We start from the raw sequence: 17,339 nt of genomic DNA on the forward strand, positions 1-17,339 counted from the left end.
ATCTCTTCAATCAACCCTTGCAATATGGATCCCAAGACTTTCTTCTGATAGCAGCTAGTGAGAGGAAGAGGAAGTCTGGTCAGACACAGGCAGGAGGCACAGAACACCTGCTGTCCTCTGCCCTTATTCCCATCAACTTCAACCTTGCTTGACGCCTCAATCGGAGTTGATCATGGGCTCAAGCCCTCAAAGCTACAGTTAGAGTGAAGCAGTGGAGTCAGTTATGAGCACATACCCTCGCAGCTGCAATCAGAAAGAAGCAATGGAGTTGATCATGGGCTCGTGCTCTGTCTCCAGACTTCCAGGCCACCAGGCCACACACACTCCCCTCCAAACCTCATCAAGCTCCCTCGGAGACAGCAAAGAACCAGATCACACAATCAGCTCAAAAAGCACACCATCAAAATGTAACTTACAGGTTGTAATCATACGCACCTTAGTAGTAGAATCATATTTGGAAGAAAAAGTAAAATAAGTAAAAGAAATAGTTTTGTGAACTGTCTGCAGGACACCGTCATTGGCCGTGCTGTTTGCTGGTGCCATCTTGATTTCCTGTTGGTGAACCTGTGAAATTCGGTATCCTAGATAGATCACTGGGTGTACTTACAGTTTTTGGAAGATCAAACAATTGAGAACCATATGTAACTGATAGAGGAGATGGGCTTGGGGCAGATCACCTCTAATAATATTGGATGATGGGACAAGCTTGAGGGGGCTTATTGGAATACCCTTGCTCTTAGCTTATTTTTTTCTGTCACTGCACTGAAACTACTTCTTAATTTAGTTTAATTTAATTTTTTTTTGTTTAAATTAATTAACTTAATTTAACTTCATGGCACTCACTAAACATTTTAATAACAGCTTCTTCCTCTCAATCATCAGATTTCTGATTGGCAACGAACCCATGAACACTATCTCACTATTTTGCCCTTTTTTGCACTATATGGCCTCTGTAAACAACAAATTTCATGCTATATGTCAGTGATAATAAATCTGATACTGATTCTTAGCTTCAGATTTGAGGGGCTGAGTGCTTAAACTCAGTTACCCTTGCTGTTAACCAACACTACACCAATCCTTTGAATGGAGACGCTGGAATTCTGTATGTCAAGTGGAAAGAAATAATGTCAAACTCAGCATTGGCTCAAATCAATCACCAAAATGAATGTATAACAAGACAACATCCATCAGTAAATGAAAATAAAAAATGTTGCAGATGCTAGAAATCAGAAATAAAATCAGAAAATTCTGGAAATACTCAGCAAATTGGGCAGCATCTCCGGAGAGAGAAACATGTAACTCTGTGATGCTGAAATGTAGTATTCAAGAAATTGCAAAGGAGAAACTACGCTATTATTCTATTTTGGATTTGTTGATTATGTCCATAAAAAATGAATCTTACGGTTGTATTTAGTGACATAAATGTATTTAGATAATAAATTTCCTTTGAACTTGCATGAACAAAATGCTGGAGGAACTCAGGTCAGGCAGTGTCTACGGAGAGGCATAACCAAGCAACGTTTTGGGCTGAAACCTTCAGGACTGAAAAGGAAGGAGGAGGTGGAGAAAGGGGAAGGGTACACACTGGCAGGTGATAGGTGGGACTAGGTCATGGGAAGGTAGGCGGTTAGGGGAGAGGGGGTGAAGTGAGAAACTGGGTGGCGATAGGTTGAATAGGTAAGGGCTGAAGGAGGAATCAGACAGGAGAGTGAAGAGGAAGGAGGAGGGACGATAGTGAGGTGATGGGCGGGTAGGGTGAAGAGAACGGATGAGAGGGAAGCCACAATAGGGAATGAAAAAAGAGAGGGGGAGGGGGAAAATTACCACAAGTTAAAGTTTCTTTTCAATGTCTTTTCAGATTCTTTCCCTCTGTCTTTAAATCATTGCACTGACTGCTGCTGCAAAATAACAAATCTCATGCCATGTAAGTGAATGAAAATAAACCTAATTCTTATAAAACTGCAGAACAATGCACTGAAGAGAATTGGTGCCGTTTGAAAGGCAAAGGGTGATCACACAAAATATTAAGTAGATTTTGGTTTTTACTGTTTAATGCTTTTTTTTAATTGAATTTTCAAATGGTTACAGAAGGGAAAAAAATTATCAACCCTTCCCCCCCCCTCCCCCCTAACATATCCCTATAGAAAGAGAAAAAAAAGAGAGAAAGAAAGAATGCCTGGATATCGGAAGATCCCCACATGCTCCATGGAGTTAATAATAGCTTTAGTATATATATTTATTTTTTTCCCCAAATAGCCAATAATTTTATCTTCAGAGTACCTATATATTTAATCCTATCTTTTGTAAATAAGGGCGCCAAATTTTCAGAAATATTTCATATTTATCTCTTAAATTATAAGTAATTTTTTCAAGTGGAATGCAGCTGAAAATTTCATTCTTCCAATGATCTATACTTAAGTATGAATCCGATTTCCAAGTAACTGCAATAGCCTTTTTGGCTACTGCCAATGCAATTTTTATGAATTCTTTCTGATATTTATTCAATTTGGATTTCGGTTTTATCCCTTCAATATCACCTAGTAAAAATAATGTTGGATTATGTGGAAGTTGTGTTCCAATAATTTGTTCCAATAAAACTCTTAAATTTGTCCAAAAAAGTTGAATTTTAAAACAAGACCAAGTAGAGTATTTTGTCATGTGCGTCAGCCAAATTCAAAAAGGCCTCTTGTATAAATTTTACATCATTTTCATTTGGTGCATAAATATTCATAAGAGTCCATAGTTCTGAAAAAATTTGACAATGTATAACTACATATCTCCCTGCAGAATCAATTAATACATTTTGTATTTTAATTGGTAAAGTTTTATTAACCGAAATTGCAACTCCCCTAGCCTTTGAATTAAATGAAGCTGCAATAACATTTCTGACCCAATCTCTCTTTAATTTCTGATGTTCTATCTCTGTTAAGTGTGTTTCTTGTAAAAAAAAGCTATATCTATTTTCATGTTCTTAATGTGTGTCCATTAAGCCCATTACAATTAAAACTTTAAAAATTCAGTAAATTAGCCATTATTTTTAACAGGGTTACTCCAGTCTATAGTAATACCTAACTTTTCAACTTTCGTAGTACCTTGGGGAATCTTTTTAAAATTCTCCATGTTGCTATGTGTCTCCCCCCCCCCCCCCGGATTGTCCAAGCGAAGAAAGAAAGATTAAAGAAAAATAGATTATAAAGAAAAAAAATAACAAAATACCCCTCTACTAATGTTGTGAATAAAAAAAGCACAACATTACCCCCCTCCGTTGTGCGGGTCATGGCAATCGCCATGATTACACACGTGAATCCCATAGCAATCGATCCAAAGTTCCCCCAGCTCCCCCATAACATAAAAAAGTATATATAAAAGAAGAAAAAATAATATCACTACTCTCGATTAATATTTCTCAAATTTTTACCTTTCTCCCCCTGTATCATATAATTAAAAATACATATCTGCTCTCAGGACGAGGCTTTTCATTCCAGGATGAAGGAGATGTCTTCCTTTTTTAAACAAAGGGGCTTCCCTTCGTCCACCATCAACTCTGCTCTCAAACGGATCTCTCCCATTTCCCGCACATCTGCCCTCACCCGCCACCCCACTCGGGATATGGTTCCCCTTGTTCTTACCTACCACCCCACCAGCCTCCAGGTCCAACGTATAATTCTCCGTAACTTCCGCCACCTCCAACGGGATCCCACTACCAAACACATTTTTCCCTCCCCCCCCCCTTCTGCTTTTCGCAGGGATCGCTCCCTACGCGACTCTCTTGTCCACTCGTCATCCCCCCCATCCCTTCCCACCGATCTCCCTCCTGGCACTTATCCTTGTAAACGGAACAAGTGCTACACCTGCCCTTACACTTCCTCCCTCACCGCCATTCAGGGCCCCAGACGGTCCTTCCAGGTGAGGCGACACTTCACCTGTGAGTCGGCTGGTGTGGTATACTGCGTCCGGTGCTCCCGGTGTGGCCTTTTATATATTGGTGAGACCCGAAGCAGACTGGGAGACTGTTTCGCTGAACACCTATGCTTGGTCCACCAGAAAAAGCAGGATCTCCCAGTGGCCACACATTTTAATTCCATGTCCCATTCCCATTCTGATATGTCTATCCATGGCCTCCGCTATTGTCAAAATGAATCCAAACTCAGGTTGGAGGAATAACACTTTATATACCAGCTGGGTAGCCTCCAACCTGATGGCATGAACATTGACTTCTCTAACTTCTGTTAATGCCCCTCTTCCCCTTCTTAACCCATCCCTGACATATTTAGTTGTTTGCCTGTTCTCCATCTCCCTCTGGTGCTCCCCCCCCCTATCCTTTCTTTCTCCTGAGACCTCCCGTCCCATGATCCTTTCCCTTCTCCAGCTCTGTATCACTTTCGCTAATGTATCACCTTTCTAGCTCTTAGCTTCATCCCACCCCCTCTGGTCTTCTCCTGTCATTTCGCATTTCCCCCTCCCCCAACTACTTTCAAATCTCTTACTATCTTTCCTTTCGGTTAGTTCTGACAAAGGGTTTCAGCCGGAAACGTCGACAGCGCTTCTCCCTATAGATGCTGCCTGGCCTGTTGTGTTCCACCAGCATTTTGTGTGTGTTGTTGTTTGAATTTCCAGCATCTGCAGATTTCCTCGTGTTTGCTCTTCATATTTTTAATATCTTTTTTATTACTTTTAATGCTTTTAATTCATGCATTATTTGCACTAAAGATTTTTTTATGTCTCCAATATCACTTCCAACCTCTTCCTGTTGCATTTCTTTGTTTGTCTCTTCATCTTCGTCTGATTTATCCAGAGAATCTGATTCCACCTCATATTCGCTTTCACTTTCAGTTCCGATCATAGCTGGGATTTATAGTTTGGGTTGCTCGTGTTTGCGCATGCCCCTTCCTTCACACATGCGCAATTCCTGTTGCTCTTTTTTTTTGGAAGTGGTTGATGTTGCCGCAGTTTCCTGTTCTGTATCGCCGGAGGTAAAATGCACTTGAGCCCGAGGCTCTTTCATGGCTGCCGGTCTTGATTCTTTTCCAACTTGTGTTGTCTTCAAAGTAATAGTTTTCTTCTGCTTCTGTTTAGGAGACATATCTTAAGACAATCCTGAGTAGTTCATAAGTAATTTTTAAAAAGTATTTACTAACTTTTCTTCACTTAAACATTATTTTACTGTTTTTTTATGGGAGAGCTGGAATTCCACGTCTCGATCCTATGTCATCACATGACGTCCCCCACTGTTTAATGCTCTTGATAGTAATTTTTTATATATTTAGAAACTTTTCATGTCATTATCTTTGAAAACATCTTTGCTTTACAGCAAGGGTTCCCAACCTGGGGTCCACAGACCCGTCAGTTGATGGTAAGGCCGCATGGCATAAAAATGGTTGGGGACCCTTACTTTACAAAATTTTCTTTATATGTGCCCAAGACTTTTAAGGAGTATTGGTATATAGCACTTTTAATGTAGACGAGAAGTCTCAAAAGGTGCTTTGTAGAAATGTTATCAAATTATATAAACCGACATTTAGCCACACAACTGGATATTAGGGTGCAATTGAAAGGCTTGATCAGAGGTTTAAAATGTTGATGAAAGGTGTAGATGTTGAGGAGTTTGATAAAGGGGACAAGAAGTGAAGAAATATTGGAAAGACATTCCAAAGGTTATGGTCTTGGCCTCTTGGCCTGCAGTATTGGTGAGATTACACTGGAAGGTAAATCAAAGGCCAGAGAGAGCGCAACAGAAGTTTTACAGAGAGTTATTGACAAGTGTTGTCAAATAAAAAAAAAAATTGCAAATATAATTTGTCCATCATTTTTCTGTAATCAAATATCCAAGACAAATGTGATAGACCTTCCCCGAGGGAAAAAAATAATCTGAAATAGATTCTGGGTTGCTAAAATGATTTTAAAAATGATATGAGTAAAATAATTTATTTGTGTTCAGCATTACTAGTTAAGTAATTTATTTGTGTACAATAACGTATCCAAATACTTTACTTCAATTGTGAACAAAAACAATCAGTATCGTGGGTATTGTACAATTAAACTAATTCCTACAAAAGAATTGCCCAGAATGAATGAGGGAGGTTGTTCTGTGTTTTTGATTGTGTAAACAGAATTTTACTCCGTAGATGATTTTCATCAAACTCAGACCTCTGTTAGGAAAGTGAGGATACTGGATCTTTTTATGCCATGTGACAGTTTGTTAATGCACTAAGACGGTGTGCTGCACCTGAACAGTGCTCTGTGTTAAGAAGACTTAATGATGAGGGTGACGGTAATTTGCTAGAATTACACAGGTGATTAGTCAGGATTACTTCAGAGTCCATCTGTGGCTGCATAGGTGAAGTCCACCTTGAATTTAGGAGTTAATAATATAATGAAGGTACTCGGGGGATATTTGATTTTGAGTTTTAATTTCAGACCAGGTGGTGAAGAAGGGTATGGTGCAAAGTAAACAATGACTCGTACTGCCAGTACCCACATCTGTTCTGTAGTGTAAGATCATTTGGATCATTGCAAACAATTAAAGATGAATTTACCTCAATGTTCTAAGGTATGTAAGCTACAATAGTCCACAAACCCATTATCGCATTATTCCTTTTTTGCACTATTTATGTATTTTGTAATTTATACTTATTTTATGTCTTTGCATTGTACTGCTGCCACAAAACAACATTTGGATAATTGCCATCAGAATCGGGTGTAATGTCACTGGCATATGTTGTGAAATTTCTTGTTTCGCATTAAATTACAGTAAGCATATATTAAAAAATTAAATTAAATTATAAGTAGTGTAAAAAGAGAGGGAAAAACAGTGAGGTAGCATTCATGGGTTCATTGTCCATTCAGAAATCTGATGGTGGAGAGAAAGAAGCTGTTCCTGCTAACAATTAAAGATGACTGTACCTCAGCGTTCTGATATACGTAAGCTAAAATAATATTCCGTTGCCTGATTTTATTTTTTATATATTTTATTGCTGCCAAATCTTGAATTTCTGAGTGATATATCAACTGTATTTATCAATTTGCTTTAAATGTAGTATTTATCCATATGGTTTCTATACACAATATTTATATAAAATGACCCGCCTCAGGCTAAAATACCTCATTAACAAGAACATTATTAAAAAGAGGCTGCAGAGGGTTGCAGACTCACTAGCTCCATCACAGGCACGCTCCTTCCTACCAATGAGTACACCTTTGAGAGACTGTGCCTCGAGAGGGTGGCTTTCATCACTAGGGACCCTCACCATCCAGGACGTCCCCCCTTCTTGTCACTCGTATCAGGCAGCAGGTATAGGAGCCTGAAAATCCACACTCAACAATTCAAAAACAGCTTCTTTCCCTCTGTCATCAGATTTCTGAACGATCCATGAACCCATGAATATTACCTCATTATTCATTTTTTCTACACTATTTATTTTGTAATTTATAGTAATTTTATGTCTTTGCACTATGCTGCGGCTGCAAAACAATAATTTCACATCATAGTAAACCTGATCCTGTTTCTAATTTTCTAACAGCATCAGCTCATTGTTTGCTATAAAAATTCCTTGGAAGACCGACAAATCTGTTCTAGTCAGGTGTTCCTCAATGCAATGGCACAGAAAGAAGGCCACCCTAGAACAGGACCTGGCAAAGAGTTAGCATTGTGGTTTATAGCTGAGGTTCCATTCTCTTCACAGTACAGGCTCATCACTGTCCTGCTCCCACCCAGCACGCATGTACACCCTGTCTGAATGCCCTGCAGTACAACCCACTTCCTGCTGCCCCCCCCCACACTGACCCTTTTCACCCACCACCCAACCCCCACACAATGCCACAGCGTCAATCCCCCCTCCCTCCCACATTCCTCAACTCACGCATGCACTCACATCCTACACTGGTCACTTTTCAATTTTATTTCCTGCTGTTTCACATATTTATACGACTGTTTGTTTTATTTTAAAGGTGTCAGTAACATTATACTGTCTCACATAAACATGTTCTTTGCACTTTATGTCAACTTGTCAATTGTTAGGCCATGCCACTCTGACTTGTGCTAATATTATTTTGTGACTTTATGCGATGGATCATATCTCTGTGTGATATGTGTGACTATATGACCTGGGTTTCACACCTTGGCCCCAGAGGGACAATGTTTCATTTAGCTGTTTACATGTGTATGGGGTATCCAGGAAGGGGTGGTTCTTCTTGTGAAGGGGCTTGTCGTGTCCAATCTGGGACAGGTCACTCATCTTCGGTCCCCACTGGACACCCATCTCTCACCTGTAGCTCCAACTAGCTTTTGCATGAGACAGCAGCCACACCCCAGTACACCGCTTCAGAAGGACGGCTAGACCAGACGAGTGCAGCTGGTGGGCCTCAGACCTCAGTGAGATAGGGACACGGCTGTCTCAGTCAGCTCTGGTGGACTAGGTGGATGAGTTCCACAGTGAAATCCATCGACCAGGAAGGTAGTTCTGCAACTCTTCATGGAGAGCAAAGCGCATGACAAGGCACAGAAGAAGTCACGATCATCCACTGCAACCAAGGAAGACCACATCTGTGATGACCACTTGTGCCACTGGACCCAGACTTACGAGGTCGAGTGAGTGAAGCTGCCCCAGTGGAACAGCTTTTCATCTTTTTAAATCTGTCTCGCACAGGTTTCCTGTTATCGCTGGATTGATAGACAACCACCATACATGTGTATGGTTGAATGACAATAAACTTGAGCTTGAACTTATTGATAACTTGCTTGGAATCATTCTTTCTGATAGTTACAACTGTGATCACACATAACAGGAAGCATAAACCTACCTGAACACTAGCTACAGTGAAGGTTCTTGGGGAAACTGAAATATCTGAAGTCACCTAGACCAGATGGTGTACACCCCAGGGTTCTGAAAGAAGTGACTGAAGAGTTTGTGGAGGCATTAGTAATAATCTTTCAAGAATCACTCGATTCTGGAATGTTCTGGAAGAGTGGAAAATTACAAATGTCACTCCACTGTTCAAGAAGGGAGAGAGGCCAGAAGAATGGAAACTGGAGGCCAACTAGTCTGACCTCAGTGGTTGGAGTTGATTGTTAAAGATGAGATCTCATGAAGGCACATGATAAAATAGGCCATTGTCAGCTTGGTTTCCTCAAGGGAAAGCTTTGCCTGACAAATCTGTTGGATAGGCAGGATAGATGAAGGAGAATCAGTTGATGTTGTGCACTTGGATTTTCAGGAGGCCTTTGACAAGGTGCCACACCTTGACAAGCTGCTTAACCACCTATGAGCCCATGGTGTTACAGAAATGATTCCAGCATGGATAAAGCAGTAGCTGATTGGCAAGAGGCAAAGAGTGAGAATAAAGGGAGCCTTTTCTGGCTGACTGCCGGTAACCAGTGGTGTTCCACAGGGTCTGTGTTGAGACCACACACACAAAATGCTGGTGGAACACAGCAGGCCAGGCAGCATCTATAAGGAGAAGCACTGTGGACATTTTGGGCCGAGACCCGAAGGGTCCTGACGAAGGGACCCTTCTTGCCCACTTCTCATTACTTTCATCAGGGAGGAGGTACAGGAGCCTGAAAGCACACTCTCAGTGTTGTAGGAACAGCTTCTTCCTCTCTGCCATCAAAATTCAGAATGGCCCATGAACACAACCTCACTATTTTTCTCTCTTCTTAATGAGGATTTATTTATTTTTAATATTCCTTATGGTAATTTATAGTATTTTTTATGTATTGCACTGTACTGCTGCCACAAAGCAACAACTGTCAAGACATATGTTAGTGATAATAAACCTGATTCTGATTCTGTTTCTGATTCAACCAACAATCAATTACTTGTGACTGAGCACTGCAGCACATCAAAGTAATATTAAGCATTACAGTTCAGGCACCTTGCATGTATACACAGTACAAATAAGATGATAGTTTGTATACATGTACAATGCCAGGGCTGTACCACATAACATTACTCTGATATATTGTAGTGGAAGTTCACTTTCCCACCCAGTCACATGAATTCTTGTCCTACTACATTGAGCAGATACAGTGACTGTGCACTCATAGCCCTCTGAGGCAAAGAAAATTTATAACCCTCTAAATAAGCTCTCTTTCCCTCAGTCCCAAATGAGTGACTTCTCCTTGTGCCTATGCACACAATTGTGAGCTCTCCAGGAAAATGGAACTGCTATTAGCCTGCCATTAATCTCAGGATTCTGTCGTTCTCAATAAGAACTCCAGTGAGTATTGATCAAACTTCTGAAGAAGTCAACTCATTTCAGCAATGAATCTTCTCAGTCATCTCACTAAGATGATAAGGGGCATTATCTTTACCGTTGGTTGAATGGATGTGCTGCTATCCCATTTTTTAGATATCTCACATTTGTAAGGACCCCTGCACCCATGTACTCTTAGATGCCACTTTATTAGGTACCTCCTGTACCTAATAAAGTGGCTACTGTATGGATGTTCATGGTCTTCAGCTGCTGTAGCCTATCCAGTTCAATTTTCAATGTGCTGTGTGTTCAGAGATGCGTTTCTACACATTATTTGAGTTACTGTCACCTTATTGTCAGATTGAACAACTCTGGCCATTCTCCTCTGGCCTCTCTTATTAACAAGGCACTCTGGCCCACCGAACTGCTGTGAGCTGGATTTTTTTTTTGTTTTTGCTCCATTCTTTGTAAGCTGACTTACGTGTGAAAATCCTAGGAGATCAGCCTTTTCTGAGATACTCAAATCATCAAGTCTAGCACCAACAATCATTCCACGGTCCAAGTCACAAAGTCATTTCTTTTCCATTCTGATGTTTGATCTGAACAACAACTGAACCTCCTGACCGTGAACGCATGTTCCTATGAATTGAGTTGCTGCCACATGATTGGCTGATTAGATATTTGCATTGACGGGCAGGTGTACCTAATAGATCTGCATGTGATTGGTCGGAAACAGATTTTATTTCCAACTAGTGATTTGGGCACTGAGAAAAGAAGCTTCTTTGTCTGCTTGCCAAGAGAGGTTTAGTGAGATTTGATGCAAATTTATGAGGTGTTTTATAAAGGCAGTGCAGCCTTGATAACATAGAACCTTTCTTAGTCTGTGAATCATTTGCCATTTTAACTTTTGTTCATCCTATTTGTGGCATTCTTCTGGTGTGTTGTACTGATGCTGTGATTTTAGAAATCATTTATAAAAGTAGTTTGTCTCAGTCTTCTCAAGCAAATGCAAATTGAAGTTCCTCTTAGGACAGTGACACAAAAGTGGGTACAGTTTGGATGTGGAGGGTGGACAATGATCAATACTTCCTTCATTCACAGCGGATTTTTGCTTGAGGCCATTTCCCACCATTGAAGATAACAATTTGCTCTACATTATACAGGCAGTCCCTGGGTTACGAACGAGTTCCATTCCTGAGTCTGTCTTTAAGTCGGATTTGTACGTAAGTCGGAACAAGTACATCCAGTATTATTTAGTGTTAGTTAGTCAAACGTTTGTCTTAGTACCTAGTATATATTTTACCATTCTATGCATATAAAACACTTAAGAAATGTATGTATTCCAATAATTAAACAACTGCTTTGCTTAGTAATAATTGTAGCTTTCATCAGGGCAGCGCCTTTCACATGCTCCATTATTCTCACTTTATCCTTTAAAATTGTTCCAATCATTGACCAACTGTAGCCTAACGCTTTTCCAATGATAGATGACATTCCACCTCTTTCCAAACACTTTATTATTTCCACTTTATTTTCAATCACGATTGCTCCCCTTCAATGGAACAGAAACACTGCGGGTGGTGGGTCCTGACCTCCGCCGGCTCCCGAGGTCCGCTGGATCCTAAGGACCTCCACACTGAATTCCCTGGGTCCTAAAGTCCACCACACTGAGCCAAGTCAATTGGGACAAGTGGGGTCTGTGCTCAGTTTTGGGTATTTGATCCTCCACAATATTCCACGTGGGAATTTAAACTGGAGGTGGCAGTGTTTTTTTTTATGAGGTCGAGTTGTGAGCTTGACATCAACCTGGCGCGCTTGGGAGCGGTCTGTGACAAGATCGAACTTAGGAACCTCCGTTCTCGAGCCCAGCGCTGATCTCACTGCGCCACCAACTGACTGGAAAAGGGGGAGGGGTCAGGGTGAATCTTGCTAAGAAAAATTTAAGCCAAATACAAAGTTACACACTCAATACAGTGTCAACGGCAACAACTTAAAATAGCGGAAGGCGCTGTGATCCGACTTAAAATGGCAGGCGACGTCATGATCCGACTTAAAATGGTGGACGGCATTCTCCTTCCCCAGTTCGTAAGTATGAGTTGTTCGTAAGTCAGATGTTCATAACTTGAGGATTACCTGTATTTACAAAATGATTGGAAAGCCATTGGCTCAGAGTTTGGAGTTCATGGTCTACATGTTTAAAAAAAAGCAAAAAACATTATTCTTGTTCATTTATTTATTGAGAAAAATGATCCAATATTATGTGTATTTGTTGGAAAAAGTTTGTAAGCCTCTGGGGTAATGCCTTCTACAAAAGCTATTTGGAGTCAGGTGTTCCAATCAATGCGGTGAGATTGGATGTGTGGGCTGTAGAGGACTCTGCCCTATAAAAAAGACACACAAAGGGTCTCGGCCTGAAATGTCAACAGTGCTTCCTCCTATAGATGCTGCCTGGCCTGCTGCAATCCACCAGCATTTTGTGTGTGTTACACAAAGTCAGGTTACTGACAGGGCCTGCTGTTCTAAGAAAGATCTGTTCATGTGCACCACGCCTCGATCAAAACAACCTTCAGAGGACTTTAGAAGAATTATAGAGGTGGATAAACTTGGAAAAGGTTATAAAAGCATTTCTAAAGACCTGAGTGTTCTTTAGTCCCCAGTAAGAGAAATTGTCTACAAATGGAGGAAACTCAATACTGTTGCTACTCTCCGTAGGAGTGGGCATCCTGCAAAGATCACACCAAGAGCACAACAAGCAATGATGAAGGAGATGAAAAAGAACCCAAGCGTAACAGAAAAAGACCTGCAGAAATCTCTAGAACTTGTTAAAATCTCTGTTCATGTGTCTACTGTAAGAAAAACACTGAACAAGAATGGTGTTCATGGAAGGACACCACAGAGGAAACCATTGCTCTCCAAAAACAAACAAACATTCTGTACGCCTCAAGTTTGCAGAAGACCACCTGGATGTTCTACAATGCTTCTGGGACAAATTTCTGTGGACGGATAAGAAAGAAGTTGAACTTTTTGTCAGAAATGCACACCACTATGTTTGGAGGGAAAAGGGCACTGCACACCAATACCAAAACCTCATCCCACTGTGAAGCATGGTGGAAGGAGTATCATGGTTTGGGGCTGCTTTGTTGTCTCAGTGCTGGGACAGCTTGCAGTTGTTGGGGAAATTAATTCAAAATTGTATCAAGACATTTTACAGGAGAATATCAGGGTAGCAGACCCTCACCTGAGGCTTAATAGAAGATGGATAATGTAACAAGACATTGATGTGAAAGACAAGAGTAAGTCAACAACAGAATGGTTTAAAAAGAAGAAAATTTGTGTTTTGGAATCGCCAAGTCAAAGTCCTGACCTTAATCCTATAGGAATGTTGTGGAAGGAGCTGAACAAAGTGGTTCATGCGAGGAAGCCCACCAACATCTCAAAGTTGGAGCAGTTTTGCAAGGAGGAATGGCCTAAAATTCCTCCAAGCTGATGTGCAGGACTGATCAACAGTTAGCAGAAATGTTTGGTTGAAGTTATTGATGTACAAGGGGGTCACACCAGTTACTGAAAGAAAAGTTATTTTTTCCAGCAAATGCATGTAACATTGGACCATTTTTTCTCAATAAATAAATGAACAAGTATAAAGTTTGTATTAGTTTTTAACTCTTTATCTAGATTTAGGACTTACATGAAGATCGGAACACATTTTAGGTCATATTTATGCAGAAATAGAGAAAATTCTACAGGGTTCACAAACTTTCTAGCACCACTGTGTATATATATGATCAAACAAGACAACGTTTCTCTGAACCAGGGTATAAATCATAATAGTACACATAACACACAATAACTTAAGTAAGGATAAAATCCACAGATGAATCATGCATAAATAACAAACTAAAGTGTATAAATTAAATATTATAAGGTACAGAAAAGATTAACCAGTGACATTTCAAATGTGATGCGGCAGAGCTTTCAGAAGGTTAATGGCATGAGGGAAGAAACTTCTCTTCATGACCACATGTATTTCCTTCTGGTGTTCCAGTTTCCTCTCAAATTCCAAAGACATGAAGGTTAGTAGATTAGTAAGTTCAGGGCATGCTGCGTTGGCAACTGAAGTGGCAACTTGCGGGCAGCCTGGCACATTGTTGATGTGATTTGATGCGACATATTTTACTGTATATTTTGATGTTTTGATGTATATGTGACAAGTCAATTTAATCTTTATTTTAAAGATTAATTAAAGTGTTGGAAGTTATCTGCAAGTTTGTTGTCATAGATTGGGTTTGATGAACTTTCATCAGAATTCAATCCAAATTTAAAGTAATTTCCTCTCTTCACAGATGTTGCCTGACCAGTCAAGTATTTTTTCAGATTTCCAGCATCTATGTTTTTTTTCATTTTCCACTATTTCAAAGACATTTTCCACAAGGCCACCTGGTAATCAGAAGCTGAAGTAGTTGAAATATACAATTAAATGTTCTTGGGTACTTTAATAGCCAGGAACTTAGGTTGTAGCTGTATAGAACTCTGAGTTAGACCAGATCTGGAGTATTCCATTCATTTCTTGTTACCCCATTATAGGAAGGATGTGGAAGCTTTGGACAGGGTGTCGAAGAGGTTCTTCAGGATGCTGCCTGGATCAGTGGGCGTGTGCTATAAGGAGGGGTTGGACGATTGAAGGTTGTTTTTTCTGGAGTGGCAGAGGCCGAGGAGACAACTAATAGAGATTTATAACATTATGAGAGTCATAGACAGACGCTATTTTTTTGATGCTCAGTTTCAACCCCAAACATCAATGATTCCTTTCTCTCTGAGAAGAGCTTGAATACACACACTCAACAGTTTCTTCACTCCACTATCAGATTTCTAAATGAACAATGATCCCATGTACAATACCTCACTATTCTCTTTCCTTTTTCACTCTCTTTATGCACTAACTTGTATAATTTAATACATATATTAAAATAATATTTAATTGAACATATATAAGAAATGTTATACATTTATCATTGCAATTTATTAGGTATTGCACAGTACTGCTTTTGCAAAAACAACACATTTCACGACATATACCAGTGATAATAAACCTGATTCTGATTCAGAACCTGCTCAACCCTTTGAGTTGATTTGTATATCAATAAATAGAATCATTTTCTTTGTGTTCAACCTTCTCAATACATTGAAATCGTCACCCTTTTGAAAAGCTGGCTTCTTATGGCATGTTTACAGTAGAAGTGATCTGTGCTACAAGCTTTTGGCAATGATAATAAATGTTAGTCTTTTTCTAGTTGTAATTCAAGCAAGGAGCAGTTGGCCCCATTCTGCTTCTCATCGGCAGTGACAGTCTGGAAGATGTCAGAAACACTTAGTATTCTCCCTGTTGATGATACCACCCTCCTGTACAATGTGTTACAGTCTCCCCACCTGAACGATGTTTGGTGACTGAATCATTGCAGTCAATTACTGCTGGAATTAGCGCATGAGATTGACAAATGGCTTGCTGTCAAGCACAGGACACAACATATTTTTAAAAATAAGGAACAAAATCTAGTGATATTTGCCCACAGGTTCCCACTCTTGGTTTGGCAATCGCTGTTCATTAAGGAATGTGCAATTATGCATGTTCCTGCCACAAACACTCATTATCAAAGTTCAAAAATCTAAGTAAATTTATTACCAAGGTACATACAGGTATATATATCACCATGTACAACCCTGGATTTCACAGTAAATACAAAGAAACACAAGAGAATTAATTAAAGACTGCACCCAACAAAAGGGATAAACAACCAATGTGAAGAAGACAATAAGTTGTGCAAATACAAAAAGAAAGAAGAAGAATAAATAAACAAACAAGCAAGCAATAACTATCAAGAACATGAGATGAAGAGTCTATAAGAGTAATGGTTGAGGAGTAATAACTTCCTGAACCTAGTGATGTGGGTCTTGAGGCTCCTGTACCTCCTTCCTGATGGCAACAAGAATAGAGCATGGCCTGGATGGTGTGGATCATTGATAATGGATGTTGCTTTCTTACGGCAGCACTTCTTGTAGATACCACCAATGGTGAGATTCTGTGTCTTGTGATCTAAAGCTGTTTAAATGAGCAGATTCTGGGAAATGCAGCAATTTAATGTTCCAGCACTGGATTTGGTCCAGGTGCTCTGTCAGAGCAGTGCCAGGAAGTCACTGATGTAGTCTGGCTAATAAACATCGTGTGGATGTCCTCATCTTACCGGAATTTACAAAGAATCTTACAACTTTTCCAAAAGCCACAGGCATTTCCCAGCACTTTCCTGCCCAGTATTTCCTACAGATTTTTGAAATGTTTAACTGATTAACTTTTCATCAAATTACTGGTGTGGTTATTATGAACTGACAAGAAGATTTGAAAAGAATATTCAAAAAGACTTGAGTTTGTACATTGACCTTATTCCATGCTATGATTTTCACTTCCATTCATGTCTATTCTGAGACACAATCAACACTTTAATATGTACAGGAAGATTCTAATAAAGTGGTCACTGAGTGTATTTCTGTATGTTTGTGGTCTTCTGTTGATATAACCCATCTACTTCAAGTTTCAACGTATTATTCATTCAGATATGCTCTTCTGCACACCACTGTTGTAACATGTGGTTATCTGAGTTACTGTTGCCTTTCTGTCAACTTGAACCAGTCCGGCCATTCTCCTCTGACCTCTTCCATTAACAAGGCATTTTTACTCACAGATGTTTTTTGTCTTTTCCACCATTCTCTGTAAACTCTAGAAATTGTTGTGCATGAAAATCCCAGGAGACCAGCAGTTTCTGAGATACTCAAACCACCCCGTCTGGCACCAACAATCATTCCACGGTCAACGTCACTTAGATCACATTTCTTCCCCTTTCTGATGTTTGATCTGGACAACAACTGAACCTCTTGACCATTTCTGCATACATTTATGCATTGAGTTTTTGTCACATGATTGGCTGATTAGATATTTGCATTAATGAACAGGTATACCATTGTATGTAATAATGTAGCCAATTAGTATATTTCCTTTTAATGCAAATATTCTATGTTAAAAACAGATAGTGCAATTGGCTTTTATGATATGAGAATGTTAGCAAACTAAACACTAGGTGCCTCAGAGAAGTGCTTAT

At 39.8% G+C, this 17,339-nt stretch overlaps 1 protein-coding gene across 6 annotated transcripts in view; it reads left to right on the forward strand.

Moving 5' to 3' along the window:
- The window catches only part of LOC132407438 (DENN domain-containing protein 1A-like), a 606,259-nt gene that overhangs the window by 430,494 nt on the left and 158,426 nt on the right, over positions 1-17,339 (forward strand). For 4 of the 6 annotated variants that reach the window (XM_059993934.1, XM_059993938.1, XM_059993937.1 and 1 more), the window contains one exon: positions 11,358-11,417. The exons of the other annotated variants lie outside the window; for them this stretch is intronic. In XM_059993934.1, coding sequence (XP_059849917.1) covers positions 11,358-11,417 — 60 coding nt within the window. The remainder of the gene's footprint in view (positions 1-11,357; positions 11,418-17,339) is intronic. 6 annotated transcript variants of the gene reach the window in all.

The sequence above is a fragment of the Hypanus sabinus genome, chromosome 18 (genome assembly GCF_030144855.1).
Source record: "Hypanus sabinus isolate sHypSab1 chromosome 18, sHypSab1.hap1, whole genome shotgun sequence".
Taxonomy (NCBI): Eukaryota; Metazoa; Chordata; class Chondrichthyes; order Myliobatiformes; family Dasyatidae; genus Hypanus; species Hypanus sabinus.